The sequence below is a fragment of the Falco punctatus genome, assembly GCF_963210335.1.
Source record: "Falco punctatus genome assembly, chromosome: 6".
NCBI lineage: Eukaryota > Metazoa > Chordata > Aves > Falconiformes > Falconidae > Falco > Falco punctatus.
The window spans coordinates 57658656-57676314 of NC_137585.1; the positions used below are offsets into that span (position 1 = coordinate 57658656).

The 17659-nt window shown below is 40.6% G+C and overlaps 1 protein-coding gene across 9 annotated transcripts in view; it reads right to left on the reverse strand.

Moving 5' to 3' along the window:
• Positions 1-17659, reverse strand: part of PTPRR (protein tyrosine phosphatase receptor type R) — a 147232-nt gene that overhangs the window by 15277 nt on the left and 114296 nt on the right. For all 9 annotated transcript variants that reach the window (XM_080392677.1, XM_080392678.1, XM_080392685.1 and 6 more), the window contains 3 exons: positions 12949-13033; positions 5961-6040; positions 3620-3757 (listed from right to left, as the gene is read on the reverse strand). In XM_080392677.1, the coding sequence (XP_080248803.1) occupies positions 3620-3757; positions 5961-6040; positions 12949-13033 (303 nt within the window). The remainder of the gene's footprint in view (positions 1-3619; positions 3758-5960; positions 6041-12948; positions 13034-17659) is intronic.

The following is a 17659-nucleotide window of genomic DNA, read 5'->3' on the forward strand; positions in this document are numbered from 1 at the left end:
TTTCCTAGTTAACAGGTAATGTTTTTAGAAAGTTTTGAAGGCAAACTAAATGTGTATTATCTGTGGAGTACATAGGATAACTACGAAAAACAGCTGATACAACAGGTCTACAAACTTCTCTATAAAATTACATAGAAGTCTATAAAATCCTTACACTCTGCATACTTGTCTAAATTCCACTGCTTAGTTGTCTTGACTAAACTCAGTAATATATAAAATTTATATGTGCCTTGTGGATAAAGGTTTGTAAGATCATGTCCTAAAATGCTACTACAGCATTAGAGATAGTCATCTTCAGTGGGCGATTATGTTATTCTCTTAAGAGTGGCATGGATCACCCTCGCGAGGAGACTACTGCTGTTTGTTGACCAGGGAGGTACCTAAATCACTAGATGAGATGTGTTTTTTTCCGTATTATAGCCTAGAATTCTAAGTTTCTCATTATAAATTCAGGCAGAAGGTCCTTTGCTGTGGACTTTCCTTGCACAGGTAGATTTCCAATCTGTTCAGACATTGGGTAGTATTGAGGACAGGTTTTACAGATTCTGCTTAAAATACTCACAGCATCCATAGTTCCTTCAGTATTATTCTTGCTTAGAAATCAATCTCCTTTTTTTAATCAGACTTCAAAATGAAAAAGAAAGAAAATCCAGTAATTCAATGCTCCATGTTTTTTCAATACAGCTGAAATTAATATTTTGCTCAGCACTCTACTTTCATATTATATCTTCATCCATCTTACAAAAACTGTTACCACAGCAAGTCTTAACCATTTTTTCATCTCATGGAAGGAAGTAACTCTCTAAAAACCTTTTTTTATCATCATCATTTCACACAATTCCCATGGTTATTGCAAATTCATCACATCAGTATATTGAACTAGAACACTGATGTCCCTAATAATTTTACCTAGGCTAAATAAATGAATTTGTTGTTGAGATTAAAGTTTGGGTTTTTTTGAGCGCTTCCTCATTATACATTACTTTATACATTACAGTACATTATAGCTCAAATGGAGGTTTGACTGACATTATACCAACTGAGGAACAGGGCCTATACCTGAGAGTCAGGTGTGAGGGTTTATTTGTGCAGGGGTGGATGTGGACAAGTGGATGAATACACTGTCAAACATGAAGGTATTCACATGCGTGCATATTGCAGATGCACCTCCCTGAAAATGATGGAAATAAACCAGGCCACAGAGAAGAAAAAATGTCAAGTGTTATTATGCTAAATAACATCTGCTCTTGCCTTCTCTATAGAGAGCAAATACTTTAACAGTCAAGTTAATATGCTGAGCATAGCCACTAGCTAAGCTGTTTTCTTTTCAATAGCAGCCAAGGTTTCACGGAGGAACCTGCTAATGGTGGGATAGCTCCTAAGGTTTCTAGACAGGGCAGGATAGCTTGTGCAAACACAGCCTCTCTATATAGCCTGGGAACGATTTGAGATTCCCCACCCTTTCTATTTGGAGGAAATTACCACTGCCAGGCCACAACAATGCAGACAAACACCAATGCCTACAGCCTGCCTGACTCAGGTAAACACAGGGTTTCCTGACACGATGGAAACCACTGGGCACTTCTTTCAAGTCATTCTTCTTACACAGTGTCAGATGTGAGTGTTTAAATAGTCAGCACTTCCTCAGTGAAATACTTGTTCTTCTGGCCAGTTAGGCTGGGGTAAGTTCTCTATGTTTTCAGGAATAATCTTTTTTAATGTAGGCTTCTGGATGCTTCACTTGAACAGTCTAGTGCAAAATGGCACCTGGTTTGGAAATACATCTTGGGATATTTTACAGGACCAACCTGCTTCTTACATACAGCTTTCTTAAAAACTGTTAGATTTTAAGTTCATGTTAGAAGCCCAAACTCAGGGTGACAAAGAGCCAAGCAGTGGTCAAGGGCAGAAGAAGAAAGAGTATGTCTACGAGTCCATATTTAAATGAAGCAGTGAGGTTGAGCCCTGGGAACACACTCAGGATCTTGGTCCCTTGATCACCCAGCATGGGAACTTTGCCTGAGTAAACTGTGTTTCTCTGTGATCACGTGCACCTGAGTTTGGAGATCAGGGGTGTAAGTGGAACAGAGGCGATATGGCCCTGGTGCTTACGTGGCAAGGTGCTAAGGCTTGGTTGAGGCACCTATGTGGAGCTGGGAATTGTTTACCAAGTCTAGCAGTTTGGACTCAAGAAAAAAGTAAACCTCCTTTATGTCTGTCTCTCTCTTGTCCACAAGCCCTATAAACCACTTTAACATTTAGCCTTCCAGAACAGAGCTTTGTGTTGGTCCTCTGCACAGGAGAGTGATTTTTGTTCCTAATGTCTGGCAATCACAAGTATGGACTCTGGCGCTATCAAGGAAAGCCTGGCAACAATTTACATGAATACTAAATAAAGCTATTAAAGATGTAGTTAGGAATCCATCCAAAAGTAACAGAATGTATAACAGGCAGTTAGAGGGTCATTAGCAATTAAAAAGCAATTGTCATCTCTACTTGGTACTAAGGTAAAGGGCCATGCATTTCCATTCTGGCTAAGTCCCTCCATGGTATTGGCAGTTGGGAGCCCAAACTGTATTTCTGGGATGGTCCAGAAGATTTGTAGTATCTGGAATGGCTTAAAAAACTGCCATTATAGCAAACTGCTAACTTCAACCATGTCAGAAAACCTCTAATCATAACACTAATCATCCATTCTTTATATACCAGAAAGTAACAAGAAGTACAGAGGTGACCAACAGATAAATAAGTTAATAATTTCTTAAAAAATTATGAACCCAACAGCACAGATCTAGAAAATGGAGTTCCTTTTTGTCTTTTTTTTAATACATCTCTTCTGATGCCTGAATGCCAAGAAGGCCAGTAGCATCCTGGCTTGTATCCAAAACAGTGTGGCCAGCAGGATGAGGGCAGTGATTGTCCCCCTGTACTTGGCACTGGTGAGGCTGCACCTTGAATACTGGGTTCAGTTTTAGTCCCCTCACTGCAAGAAGGACATTACGGTGCTGGAGCGTGTCCAGAGCCGGGCAACGAGGCTGGTGAGGGGTCTGGAGCACAAGTCTGATAAGGAGCAGCTGAGGGAGCTGGGGTGGTTTAGCCCAGAGAAAAGGAGGCTCAGGGGCACCTTGTCACTCTTTACAACTACCTGAAAGCATGTTGTAGCCAGGTGGGGATCAGTTTCCTCTCCTAGGTTGCAAGCAATAAGATGTGAAGAAATAGCCTCATATTATGCCAGGGAGGTTTAGATAGAATATAAGAAAAAATTCTTCACCAAAAGGGCTGTCAATTATTGAAACGGGCTGCCCAGGGAAGTGGTTGAGCCACCGTCCCTGGAAGTATTTATAAGATGTGTAGATGTGGCACTTGGGGACATGGTGTAGTGGTGGACTTGGCAGTGCTAGGTTAACGGTTGGACCTGATGATCTTAAAGGTCTTTTCCAAACTAAACAATTCTATGATTCTATGATTGCTCTGCAATTGCAGTTGGTATATTTGGCTGCCCCAACGTTACTTTTCACATTGCCCATTACCAGATTGTTTAAAAGGCGGTTATCTGCTAAGTTTTTTCCTGCAGTATGCAGCCACAGAAATAATTTCTCAGTTTCACTAGTTGTCATACCTCATTTTTTTCTTTCAGCTTTGTGATCATAACAATAACAGGGCTGTCTTCTTGCCAAACCATCTGCCAGAAATCATTCACAGTATTGATCATGGGTCCCTGGGTTGCAATGAAAGCCTTCTCTTTACCTCCATACCCCTGGTTTAGAAACAGACACAAAAGCATTTACTTTAAATTCATGTGGTAAACCAAAATTGCAGGTGAATGTTCTAAAAGAGCAGAAAACTTAATCCGGAATTAAAAAAAAAAAAAAAAAGTTATTTAAACAGAAAGCAGTTATGACTAACAGTAGAGCAGATCAGAAAGTTTTCAGTAGAACAGTTTTTCCTCAGGAAACTACTGATTCAATGGACTGAAATGATCCTGAGAATACATCAATCCCTCTCAAATTTCTATGCTTACTTGGCTTCTTCTAGTTTACTCTGTTCTCCAAGTTGTTGGGGCTTTCCGTTATCCAGTTGCACTTTAATTCATGATTCATATTGCTGCAGTGTTTACAAGGTAGTTTACAGTCAACATGCCACAGAAGACAAAAAAACCCCCACCAACTATAAACCTCATTTCTTCAAAAATTAGCAACACAAAAAATGATTTAAAAATGCTCAAATGCTTGTGGAGTCAAAGACACTACTATGCATTCTTGCTAAGAGAGAAATGCCTTTATCGGACCTTATAGGAGGGACAGCATATCAGTATAGGGAGCTCTGAGAATGCAAATGTATAGGAGGTCAAAGAAAGGTCAGGCAAACAGCAGGGAAGCAGAGAAAAGGGAAAAAGCAAGAAAATAGGAAAAAAACCAAAAGACCATGTTATTTTTCAGGTGAGAAGGAGAACTTGTGCATTTGTGCAGTGACAGGGTGCCCAACAATAATGCAGATCAGGAGGGCCTGGCAGTGTCTGAAGGGGATGAGTGAATCAAGAATAACTGGAGGTGGTGCAGGAGCCTTTGGCTGTAGGTCTTCCTTTTGAATGCCTTTCTCCCTCACAGCTGTTATTCATTGCATAAACCAATAGGATAGATCCTCAGCTGGTATAAACAGTTCTCCTTCTACTCGGCAATCTGCCTGAGCATGCTTTGTCTGAGACAGGTCTGTCAGATTCCCAGCAAGCCCAATGATATTGCATACATGGATGTGAAATTGCATTGCATTGCTGGGTTGTATTTTTTCTGCAGTTTCTGACAGTTCAACTGGTGTTAGTAGCAGGAGAAATCAACATACATTGGTCTGAAGGGTGATGGTATAGGGAAATGGGAGACCTCAGAGGACTCAAAACACGGCCTGGCTGACAGAAGAATTGCTCCCAAAAAATAACTGCTTTGTTTAGTTATGTGATAATGCCTTCCATACAGAACACTGAAAGCATTGCATGTAAAGTGAGGCAGGGTAAGGGGCATGGGGATGTGCATGTATGTATTCATACACTGTTATTTAAATAAGCAACATTACCCTAGAGGTCTAGGGCCAAATTTCAGTTGCACTATTACATTTATTCCAGCTGAGGACTTGCTATGTAACTAATCAAAACATTTAATTTTCCAGGTAGAGGACTACGCTCCCAAAATATGACTGAAGTAGTTTCTTAGTAGCTTATTCAGCATACACTGTGCCATGAGTTCAAGGCTCTCTGTGGGTGGTTCAGCAAGGATTATAACATAGCTGACACAGAAATAACGCTTTCCAACAGGGTTCATGCTGGTAAAGTCTTTGTATCATGTAATCATTCAATATAGGGAGTAAAATGTGAATGAGTGTGTGTGCTGCTTCACATGTGCATCTTTAACTCTTCTGTTTATGCTCCTTTTCACAAACTTGTTACAGTATTTAAAAAATTATTTAATTGGTGGTTTCCGGACTATCAATTGGTATAGTTCTGCATTAAAAAAAACCATCACCACTGAACTTGTTTATGGATAACATGACTGCAATAAGCAACCATACAGCTTATAGCGCTGTTGATTCTGATCTTGTCTTTACCAAAATACCAGTATTTCTGTCACTGCGAGAAGATAACCCTCTTCCTTACTGTAAGGCAGCAGTACAAGATTAAACAGTAAATACTGAAATGAACAGAGAGTAATACATGTGTTTCTTAATTTTTTTTATAAACTATTTGCTAAATTGCTTTCTTGCTGCCACCATTTTAGTACATTCATGGCTATGTGGGCTTTGGTACAAACAGCTCATGAAACTATTTCTGTCACACCTATGAGAAAAAAAGGTTAGGAATTATCAATGAAGATGGGTAGGAATAAAATGAGTGGCATGATGGCAAAATCAGGTATTCACGTGGAAAATCAAATATTGTCTCAAAAGCACATGAAGGGTGTACATTTACTTACCCTAATGTAGTTAGCATTTATGTAGGTACTCAAGGAGTCAGATGGATTTTTTGGTTTCAAATACACTCTGCTTAGAGGATCTAAGAGCACAAGGAAGATGGAAATTGAAAAGAAAACCCGTAATTAGAAGATTTCTATAAAGAATCAGAGACTTGCTGAAGAAAATAATCTACTATTATTCAGGGTTGTCAAGCACTAAAACATTACGCATCAAATTCTTCCTTCTGCAAAGGATCATCACTTGTAACTAAGGTGCACCTATATTACACAGTGCTGGGCTGTGTAGAAGTATCTCAGCAAGCTGTGGGCATTGAAGCAACACTGTCAGGTCCAGACGATGTTCAGCAAGGTCTAGTCTGCCCGAGCTGTGTACCAAGCTGATCTGCCCAGACTGCCTCTGAAACCTGTGCCATATCATAGTATCATGCTACATAATTACACCAAGTCCTTTGGATTCAACTTTGATATCTTTGCCTGAAGTTGTACTGCTCCAATGACTCCAGCTGGATTTAAATTAAGAAAAGCTCCCTCTGCCTGGGATGAAATCAGCTATGTGTTTTTATACTAATTTAAGTTCACTGTAAGGGGCTGAACTAGGTAATTGATATCCCTCCCTTCAGTCCTGTGTTCTCATCTTACACAATTAGTGACCATTCATGTGTACTAGACTGGAGACAGAATGCCAAAATCCAGGAACGGTCCCTTTCATGCTCTTCTTTCCTTCACTGTCTTGGCTGATCTAGAATGGAGTGAGGACCAGTTCTGTTGAGTACAGAGCTGAAAGTTACTAAATCCCTCCTGCAAAGGAAGTTTTTGCTTGCTTATTTGTGATGATGTGATCACCATGTATCACCCTTTTGGAATTAAAGCCAGTAAATTCTCAATTACACAGTGTTGCAGAAAGGGATAAGGAGAAGGGGAGTGAGGTGCCTACGTTGTAGCTGTCTAGGGGCACACTGACTTCTTCACATCTTTTCTCAAAAAATATTCTACAGTTAACAAAGTTATATAGAAATATTTCTGTACTGAAAAAAAACCCAAACCCTTTTCTTCTGTCAATTTGTTTCTTTAATTAGAATCAGCAGCTTTTTGACAGTATACAGACACCTATTGGTTTGGAAATAGTCTCTGGATAACCGCTTTGTTGAGTGTAATCTAGGCAACGTGTTCAAAGATACATATGTGGATTGCTGAACTGAGAGTGCTAAGAAAACACTATTATGTGGCCCTGCTATTTATACAAGGAATATATAATAGATGTACATATGCTGTATCAAAACCTAGTATTTTCAGAGTTGCATTTGGATTTCTTTTGTGACTTTTCATTCTGTTCCTAAGAACAAGATAAAACCTTTGCAAATCAAAGGAAGAAGGATGTTCCCAAACATACTTTATGTCCTTTTCCCACTGGAGGTCACAGGAGCTTCTTGGACAGGACTGGAGCCTTTGGAGAAGCCAGGCTGGTGTTTTGAAAGTATGTTTCTTAAAATGTGCAAATGAATGCATGACTTCTAGTTCAAAGTCTGTGCATGGAAGTCTTGTCCTCTGCATTAATAGCACTACATGGACCCTAGTTAGCTTGTGTGAAAATCTCTTTGTACTAGCTTTCCCAGCTTTTCCACTTAGAGCTTTTTTTTCCCCCTTAACAATATGAGGACAGGAAACCTCTCATTCCTTTTCAGCACAGAGTGATCATTAGCCATTTCCACAAATGCCTCAAGCTATGCGGCCTTGAAAAAACACCCACTTCCTCTAGCTCACACAATGCCTCTGATTCTGGTGTAGCTTGACCCCTACCTTAAAAAACCTCTTCCAAGCAGACTCAACATCCAGTTTAATTACCATGCCTTGCTCCTCTGTTAGTGAGGAACAGCTAAATCAGTTTCACAATTTCTGAGACTGCCTTCCAACTCCAATCAATGAAACAAGCATTGCTTCTGAATGGGAATCTGATAAATTAACAGTCCTGATCAGTTACGAAATAGGTAAGTGCTGTAAACTCAGCTCTGAAATGAGAAAAACCTGAGTGCCACCAAAGATCCAGAGCCACGAAGCAATCGTCAAACACAAATGGAAGTAATTAGCTTCCTCCTGAATGATAAATACCTTGGAGGGAATAATCTTTTCCTAAAGGGAGGCAAAGTCTAAGAGTCTGAAGCTACAGCAGAAAGACATGGATGATGGTTCCAAGGCTGAATTCAGTGATGTTTGTAAAATATCTTGAAATGCAGCAGAACTGTTAATCACTTATAATTGCTAACAAAAAAATGTGTCCTGCAATTTTGACTAAGGCAAAATTGCTACTGTTTTCTTCCAAGTATCTAGGAAGTCTGGAATAGCTCTCCCATTGAAGTAGAAGAAGCTTCCTCTAACTCTATCTTTCATCAATTAGTATTAGCCTGATTTTGCCCGGCTGGAGGAATAGGAATATGAGGGTGTTACAGGGGCTTGTAGCTTGCTCCCATGAGAGTGCCTGGGGCAGCGAACAAGCGAGGCTATGCAGTGGCACCTCTGGATAGCCTCCTCCACTGCCATCGATACTAAAGGTTCATCCACTCCATGAGCACCACTCCATCATGAAGACATCAGTCTCTGTCCCATTGCAAAGGCTGTATTTGTTGCATGGTGGGTATGATGTGCTGTGTTCGGGTTTTTTTCTTCCATTTTGACAGCCACTATGTTCTGAATTCTTTAGGGCATGGGCATGTTTACATTTGTAGCATTTTCAGGATAAGTGATTTGCTACTCCTAGTCCAGGTCTAGTTGCCTTTCCAACAGAAGGACTGAAAAGCTGTGAGAAGGGCTGTCCTTAAGGTATTTCTGTTTTGTGAGCAGGAAAGGAAGACAAAGATTTTGTGAGGCAGACTGCTCTCACGCTTGCAGCCCAAAACATCATAAATCTTTTGGATATTGAAACATTTTGAAATTCATCCACCTCTGTTTTGCCTGATTTTGCTTGCAGTCCATAAACGAATTATGGATACCGGTGTTATTTGGTAACCATTGTACCACTGAAAGTGGAAAAGTCATTCCAGACTGCATTCCCAATCTCTGCCAGGTGGCAAATAGGCTATTAGACTTGCAAATAATACAACTTCCTCTGAAGACCTCATGTATGAAACACCTGCAAACTATGCATCATTTTTTAATCTCATCTGAATAATTTCTTCCCACTTTCAATATAATCCAGGATTTCTCAATGGAAAACTTAACAGATTTATTATGGTGAGTGCTTCTGCATTTTAAAACATGCTTCAGCATTCCAAAATAAAGTTTCATTCATGCAAAGGGAGTCTTTCTTACCTACTAAAAATAAGGTCTGCCTAATATCTATTTACATTTTTAACTCTGCAGTCTAACACAGATCAATTAGAATACTGGCTATTTACAAATATTATAGATGTTACGATACTGGTGACCACAACTAGGACACATTTTGTCAGCTCACTGGATATGCAAAAATGGTTTGATAAACTCTTGTTGAATTCCATTAAGATTAAACAGGGTTTTTTCCCTTCTGCTTTGTAAATATGATCTTTTTCTTCAGTCTTTGAAAGCCTGCTTATGATCCTATTGCCTTCATTAGGGAGCAGGACTGGAGTAAACGTGACCATTTGTAGTCAAGACCGTAGTGCAAGGGAGCTTGAAAATTCTCAACATCAAGGGAACAGTTTTTCAGCATCTGTCTACAAGCTTGCACAATAAAGTGCTTTGTTCATACGATTGAGATTTAACTTTCCCCTTGTCTTTAGCTGGAGTGCCAGAGTCAGTTTTAGCACAAGGACTTCAAGCAACAGCTTGTGGATTTGTGGGTCTGACTTGCCAAATGCTTTCTACCTTCACGTTACTGTGAATCTGCTTTTCTGCCTGGAGTGTTTTCATGTAGGCTTTTGCCCTAAGGATACTCTTCAGAAAGGTGCCTCGGATGTGTTGCACACAGGCAGGTACCCACAAGACAGTATTACACCACTTGTTCCTTTGTAAGCAAGAGCCCACACATCCCCTGAAGCACCACAGGAATACTGCTTCTGATTTGAGGTGGAGAAGTGAGGTAGGAAGTGGAGAAGATACAAGGCTTTGAAGCTGAGGTCCTGCTGCGGGGACACATAGCGGGGGCTGCAGAACACAAGCAGGCAAAGGCGGAGATGTGGAGTAAGGGAATGAGGAGGCAGCAGCAGAGCTGATGCCCTGCCACAAGGATGTGACTGCGGTGAGAGACTGGGAAATCTGTGTATGGGACCGGGAGCCTGCTCAGGGGGAGTGGGAGATGCTGTGGGTGGATGGCAGAGGGAATGCAGCTGGAGACACGGAGCAGGGTTTAACAGGACCAGTGGGTGGGGTCGCAGTCAGGAGGAAGGATGGAGAAACGGTGATTTTAAGGAACTGTTTAGCCACTTGCCTCTGATCCCACACTGTCCCCTCATTAGTTGTATTAGCATATTATTACAAATCAAGTAACACTTTAAAAACTTAAAAAGGCATCCCATTGTTTGCATAAAAGCATTGCCTATGTTATATTGCAACTGAAACATCTTTCATAGAAACGTAACATTTCCTGCACTTTGTAGTCTTTCCATACAGAATAATTTTCATTAGGCATTCATTTTATTTCACATGAGTGTGTCTGGCTGGGTAGTATCTATTAACATGAATCTGCCCTCATATGCACCCCATCACAGAGTTAGCTCTTAGAAAATGAGAACATCCTCCACAGCCAGAGGGTGGAGCTGGCAGGACTGGGCATTTTTAGGAGATAATCCATCAGCTCAAACGTCACTTGTCACCACAGGTGCCCCAAATCAGGAGACGCACCCAGCGCTGGGAATGGAAAAGTTGATGTGCGCATACGAAGCAGTGGGTTGATATCATCTGAGCAGGAAACCAGGAGGGCTGTTCTATTTAATCATTCAAAATCATTTCCAAACCCTCTCAGACTGGGTGTGGGGTGTGTGAGTATTTATTGTGAGCATGTGCCTCAATCCTGAAAAAAACCTTCTTTGAAAAAGCCTGGTGCTAACACACAACAGACCTTTTGATTTCTGTCAAGGACAGTTACAAAGTGCCTGTCAGTGAGAAGCTGTGGTGCGCACCAGCAGTGTGCTTGGGCTGAAAATGTGCTGCGGAGTTAGTGGCACATGGAGTTAGTGGAGGTGAAAACAGAAAGGCATGCTGGTTCTCAAAGCTCATCAGCATCATCCACGGCCCAGCTGTTGTGTCCCAATTCGAAACACATGCCGCAGTGAAACAGGACTCATTGCATTTGCAAGGCATTGCTAAAGGTGAACCTGATGGTGGCTGGGGCAGCTTGGATGCGAGATGCTATGGAAAGGGAGGACTTCCAAAAATCTGCCTGTCAGGCGGAGGGAGGCTTGGCGATATCCTGGCTCCACTGCAGCTGATGGCAAAAGTCCTGCTGTCGTCAAAGGGGTCAGGATTTCACCCTCCGTGTACATCCTGTTGACACTGGGCCAGACTCTAAGGGATGCTGAATTTTCTGATTACTTTGTATGTAACTTGCATCAGTTATTTACTTTCTTTAATTCCCTTCAACATTCCTCGATTGCACTCAGATGCACACAGCTATTGGTTGCAATAGATGAACTAACCTTAAAGACAACGGAAATTTTGCTGGGGGCTGAACAGAAGCGAGGACTCCACACAAGGTTCTTTCCCAGCTACGTATCACATTTCTGAGACTAGTCTAGAGGCTGAACGCCATGGGTTTTCATTAATTTGACAGCAAGGCCTTTGTATGATGTGAACACATTACAGTGCATTCAGGCTCACTGAGAAAAAACTTATTTAAAGTGCATGAATTTGTGTGACTTAACATATAACATAGGCCTACAAGGACATTATAGAGATGTTTAGAAAACAGATTTCTAGTTGATAAGATATGCTGTCATTTTAAAATTATTTTTCATTCCAAACCTAAGCAAAGGGATATATTTACATTCTTCTATGGGAGTGTCCTCAATCATTTTGAATCAGTGAACTTTTTCATTCTGGTGATGTCAAAATTTATAAAAGCTCAACTACTCATGTCTCTACTTCTGCGATGTATTTTGAAACTGAACACCAACAAAAATGATTAATAAAAGAGAAATGGAATAGCTCATTATCACACAGAGACAGAGACAGAGACAGACAAACAGACACAGACACACAGACAGACACACACAGACACAGACACACACGGTTATACAAACATTTGTGTTTCAGAGAACTGTGTATTTTGAAGGAAAACTATTCCACTGAAAAGTTTTCAATCACCTCTAATTGTAACAAAGCAATTGTTACTTGGTCAGAAATATCACATTTGGGCCAATGAAAATACAGAAGAAGAACAGCAAAGCAGTAACACGTTTACAGCACTAGAGTCAGCACTGTGTGAGAGTGGGTTTTTTATTAATGTAAATGGATTTCCACAAAGCCAGTTGACACACGGAGAATAAAAAACCATACCACCAGAGGACTTCTAAAGATGGAATTCCACTACAAGAAAGGATAGGGTCTACTTGATTTTTTTCAGACTGGGCCACTTATGTTGGAAAAGATTCTAAGCAGCTTGACCCAACCAGAGGGAATTCAGTGGCTGCAAGATGGTTTGGGCTGTGATGGAGGCAACAGTCTAGGTCCTCTTATCCTGCAAATCAGGAGAGCTACTGCAAGGCATGGCAGACCTTTCTGCCCATCTGCCTGAGCTGTCCTCCAGAGAAAAACAGCATGCACCCGAGCTGCACCCGAGCTGCATTTCAGTACATGGTTGGGATGCTGCCAAAATGTGTACCTACTAAGGCATCCCGTCAGAGTTCTGCATTTGCCAGTCCTACAGCACTGGGCTTTTGTGACCTTTCAGTGTAGACTGTAAATACACTTAGGAGTAGTACACAATGTTCAAAGGTAAAGACAGGTAGATTTGCACAGCAATACGTTCTCAAAGCAGGACTAAATGACATAGTAGGAAACCATGGGCTAGCTCACTTACTTGGCAAAATTGTTTTATAGCGGTTTTTAGTTCCATGACTCGGGATGTCAATTTCTTTGGGATCCACAAAATTCATTGGTATTTCCTATAAAAAATAAATTAAATCAGATTGGTCTTTCCAAAGGAGCCATGCAGGAAATTATCACCAGAAGGCCATCTGCTGTTACACAACTGTCTTTTGACATCAAAGTTATTAAGAAAAAAGTGGTTCCCACCTCAAGCCTGTCAACACCCTTCCTTTAATAAACACAGGGAGCTGCATATTGAAGGGGTGACTTCCAAGGAACGCTTCCGATTAAGTATTAAAAGCAAAGTTTTTACAGGATTAGCAGAGAAGATAAAATACACAATAGTTCTAGAAAAGTGGAGTTAAAGTGCAATACTGGAGCAGAAAAGTGCAACATTTTGCATAACTGAGGGAGGAACTTTAAAAATAATTAAATATTAATATATGGCAACCTTTTTTTTTTTTTAATTTTGTGCAAAGCCCTTAACCATGTCAGTCAAAGACCTCCCTTGCTTTTTATAGAAACTACTGAAATGCAGTGCCTTAGTCTTTTGCATTCAGTGACTCAAAGGTGTAATAAAAATCTGAAGCTATTTCTCCTGATTCTCATTTTGATCTTTCAGTGACTGATCCACGTTGTCTTCTTCAAATATGCAGATATGCAAGCAACTAATGTGACAGTTTGCTTGAAGTTCCAAAAATATACAAACGATAAACTCCTGAACAACTCAAAATTACTGTTTTTCAAATTGTCTGTCAGCATGAAAAGTAAAAATCCTCCAGTTTTTCACTGAACAAAATATTTCACTTGGTCTAAGGGGGGAAAGAATAATTTTGATTTTGAGGTCCTGAAACATTGTTAAGTGTTCTTACAGTTGAATAAGAACAACCCTTTGAAAACGGCAAGATGAAACATGTAGGGTTTTTTTCCCCCTGATTGTGGGGGATGTTTTACTGTTCAAAACAATCTGGCAAAATCACATTAAAAAATGCTTCAGTTGACTCAAATCTTCATTTTTTTTTACTAAATTTTTTTTGGCCACCATTCTTTAAATGATTGTAGGGTAAGCTGGAATTTGATCTTCAGTGAATGAATACTTCTACTCAAAAGCATAGTCATTACTAGAGATTTGAAAACATGGCTAGCCTGGGACATTTAGCCAAAGAGACAGAGGCATATTAAATATTTGTCTCTTACAGACACATAGGAATGTGAGGAGGGTCCTTTGACTTAATTACTGGAAAGTTTACTTAAGGATTTTCCTCCAAAATCAGCTGGTTTCTAACTCCCCAGGCGCAGGCTTGCCCAGGACTTTGGCACAGATGAGCTGCACGGCCGCTGTCCCTCAGACGCAGGCTCTGGTGCTGCCCAGCTTGGCTGGCTGCTGCGGGTGGTTTTTAGAGGAACACAGACGAGACCTCTAACAGCTTGCCAAGGAGGTACCCAACAGCAGGCCTTTACATGGGTTCACCAAGCAGGGGAAGTTACCCTCTCACTTCTCTAGTTAAAGAGAAAGCAAATTTAAGTAAAATTGAGATGGGCCATAATGTACTGCTTTAATTCTTTTCTGCTTCCCAACTTGGCTTCTGGACATCTTGCTACATGAGGCTGCAACTTCTGTGTTGGTTTTTATTTTTCTACCTTCTCTGCCTTATGCCCATGTGTTTGGTGGACTTTCTTTATTCTTCTCTCCCTCACCCAGTTTCTTCGTCGAACTCTTGCTATTCAGCTGGTTCCTCAAAAGAATGACTTCTTGCCTCTCATTTCAGGCCAGCCAAAGTGTTGCTGCTAAGATACACCTTCCTTGCAGGTACTTCACGCAAACCTTTCTCAGCTCCCTGTACTGCCATCCATACGATGCCTGTGCTAAGCACAAGATTTTCTCACTTATATGACTCCCTTCCTGCGTAGACCTCACCCCGGTTCCTTCAAGTCAAACCATCTCACCTCTGTCCTGCTTCTGATGCCCCTTCCTCCTCCATGGACCTACAAAATGAGGTCCCACACAGTCCTCATGCCCAGCTCTGACTTTCACCCCTTCCCAGTGGTGACTGCTGTGAGATTCTTTCCCTTGACCCTTGGGCTCTGAATTTTCCTAACGGACTCTGGTAGGGGCTAGTGGCTGACCTAGAGCCTCCCTGGTTTAGTTCTGGTTTAGTACAACCACCACCAGTGCATGACCTTTGAAAGGCTTCCCTGCTGAACTATGTATCAGCTGAGAGAGCCGTACATTAACATGATCTATATCTGTCATCCGCAGAGGCCAGGATAAGATGTGTGAGGAAGAGTCCTCTGCCTGCACAAGAAGGGACAGCGGTCAGCGGGGCTCTGCCAGCTGCCTGGCTGCCTCCCCACAACGCCTGCTGAAATTCTGAAGAAGTTCATCAGTTGGCAAGTTACTGACAGATGCAGAAATGCGACCTAGTTGAAAGCAGAAACATTTCTCTGGACCAACAAGGTCAATTAATAATATTAATCACTTGCATCCTGTAAACACTTTCTAGTTAGTGAGCTCCTCCCAGTAGTAAGTACTTGTGGGGCCAAGGGTACAGACAGAAATCTGACAATACACTGTGGCTCACAGCCACAAACAAGTCACTTACTCTGAAACCGGCTGTGCAAAGCAAGCCACTATTCCAGAAAAAATATCAGGATATTATGAGGAAAACATTGCTGCCAGCGTGGGGGAAAATAAGCTCAGCAGACTGCAAATTACATGAAGATGTGCAAATTAGCGTACAAAGTCTGTAGCCATATAGGCAATATTTATCAATTTGTTTTATTAAACATATATACATATTATATACCATTAAATAATGACAAATACTGTCTAAGCTACACACATTCATGCGCTCAGTTGCATGCATACAATTATAGATACACAGGCATATATGCCTTTGTTCATGGGCTACTTCACCTCTCCGGGTCATACTCTTCTAATAACAGCTATTCTGGCTCACATTAGCCTTTAAATGCTACAACTGTTTGTACACTCAAAAAGATATGATTTGGGTCTCTGAAAGCATTCAAGAAAATGTGGCAAAATTTAGGACAATTCATTATATACAATTCTCTGTTTTTATGAGAACAAAATTTTATAGATTTAACTTCCCCATCCAGGACTGTATTTTCTGACATTCCAGTATTTTGGGAATAACGAATTTTTCTGTCGGGTCACCAGCTTCAGACATTCTGTCTTTTGAACAGTAGCAGCTCAGGCTACTAAAGAAGTATATGCTGGGCAATTTACACTTCTTCCTCCTTGAAAATCAGGTATATTCTCCCAAGTAAAAGTAGCCAATCTTTTTGTCAGCATTAAAAAAAAAAAAGGAAAATAGCTCTTTTTTCTTAATAAATATTATGGAAAAATATTTTGATGGTAACTTACCATTTCTTACAATAAAAAAATAAAGTCAATGCCCCCTTAATTGTTAATAAAAAATAGATTTAATTAAAGGACTAAAAATAACCTGAAGCTGCTCATGTCTCAGTTTTCCATTGAAAACTTTGACCATTTCTCTACTTTTTGCACACTTGGAAGGTTTTTGTGGGAACTAATAATTTTAGTCTCAATAAGACTGTCTTATCGTATTTCTTCCGCTAGTTAAAACAAGCTGAGTGAGCAGAATGAGTGAGGGCTATATATTGCGTTCTTTGCATGCCTCAAGTTCTTACTAAAGCTATTATCTGTAGCAAGGAAGATATTAAACAGATACTGTCCAACAGCTTCATCTTAAAATAGTTTAAAAATGGAATGGAGAAGTCATGATCTTTTCAACAAAATTCTGCAGAAACACTGAATGGCCAAAGTCATGGCATGCCTCCCTGAGGGACAAATAAAATGTGAGACTCTGTTGCCCCAAAGCTGTGCACAGATGCTGTGTGAGAGCATTTGGGCAAAAAGGATTGTACGGAGGTGCCAAGCTGTCTGTACAAACGGTCTCCTAAAATGGGGGGTTTAAGCACAATAAAGTTATTTCTTCTATCTTCCCTGCCTACGCAGCAGAATGGCAGAGAACTGATGGCATAACTGGTGGTAAAAGTATGTTGGATGCTTGTAATTTTTTTCAATTACACTGTCTAACCAGTTTTTGGTAAAACAACTGAGGGATTTATTTTTCTCAAGCAAATGACTTCTGTTATAAACCCTGGCTTTTAAAAGCTGAATAAAAGCGCTGCTTCATAGGATGCAATTATTCATAATGAAAAACTATTTAGACTAAGATGGCACTCATCATCTATTCTATTGACTTACATGCACAAATTGAAAACAAAATGAAACCCGAGGGATCACGTGCTCTGGCATGTTTAATAAGAACTGAATTGTTTATATGTCTTTGTTAGACCTGTAGTATGCTCAAGGGGTTGTACAGGTCCTCCTGCTCTTATATGCCTTGTTAGAATATGCATTTCTGTGTGGCTCTATTCGTTAAATTTGAGCTATTAAACCAGTCTTAAAAAGCTTTCTTCATTTAGTTTAGTTTGCTAACGAGTTGTAAAAGCTAAAATAGCTGGGCTAAGGCTGAGCGAGGTAGTTGGCTATGTTACATTCCTCCTCTCTGGTACCCCCTGATAGCAGCTGGTAGCAAGGCACGTGGGGAAACTAGAATGGGACATTGTTTTGTCCTTGTATTGCCCTGGTCACCTGATACTGTTCTTTTAGCAAAAAACATGAACAATCACTCTATATTCACCTTCTCCTT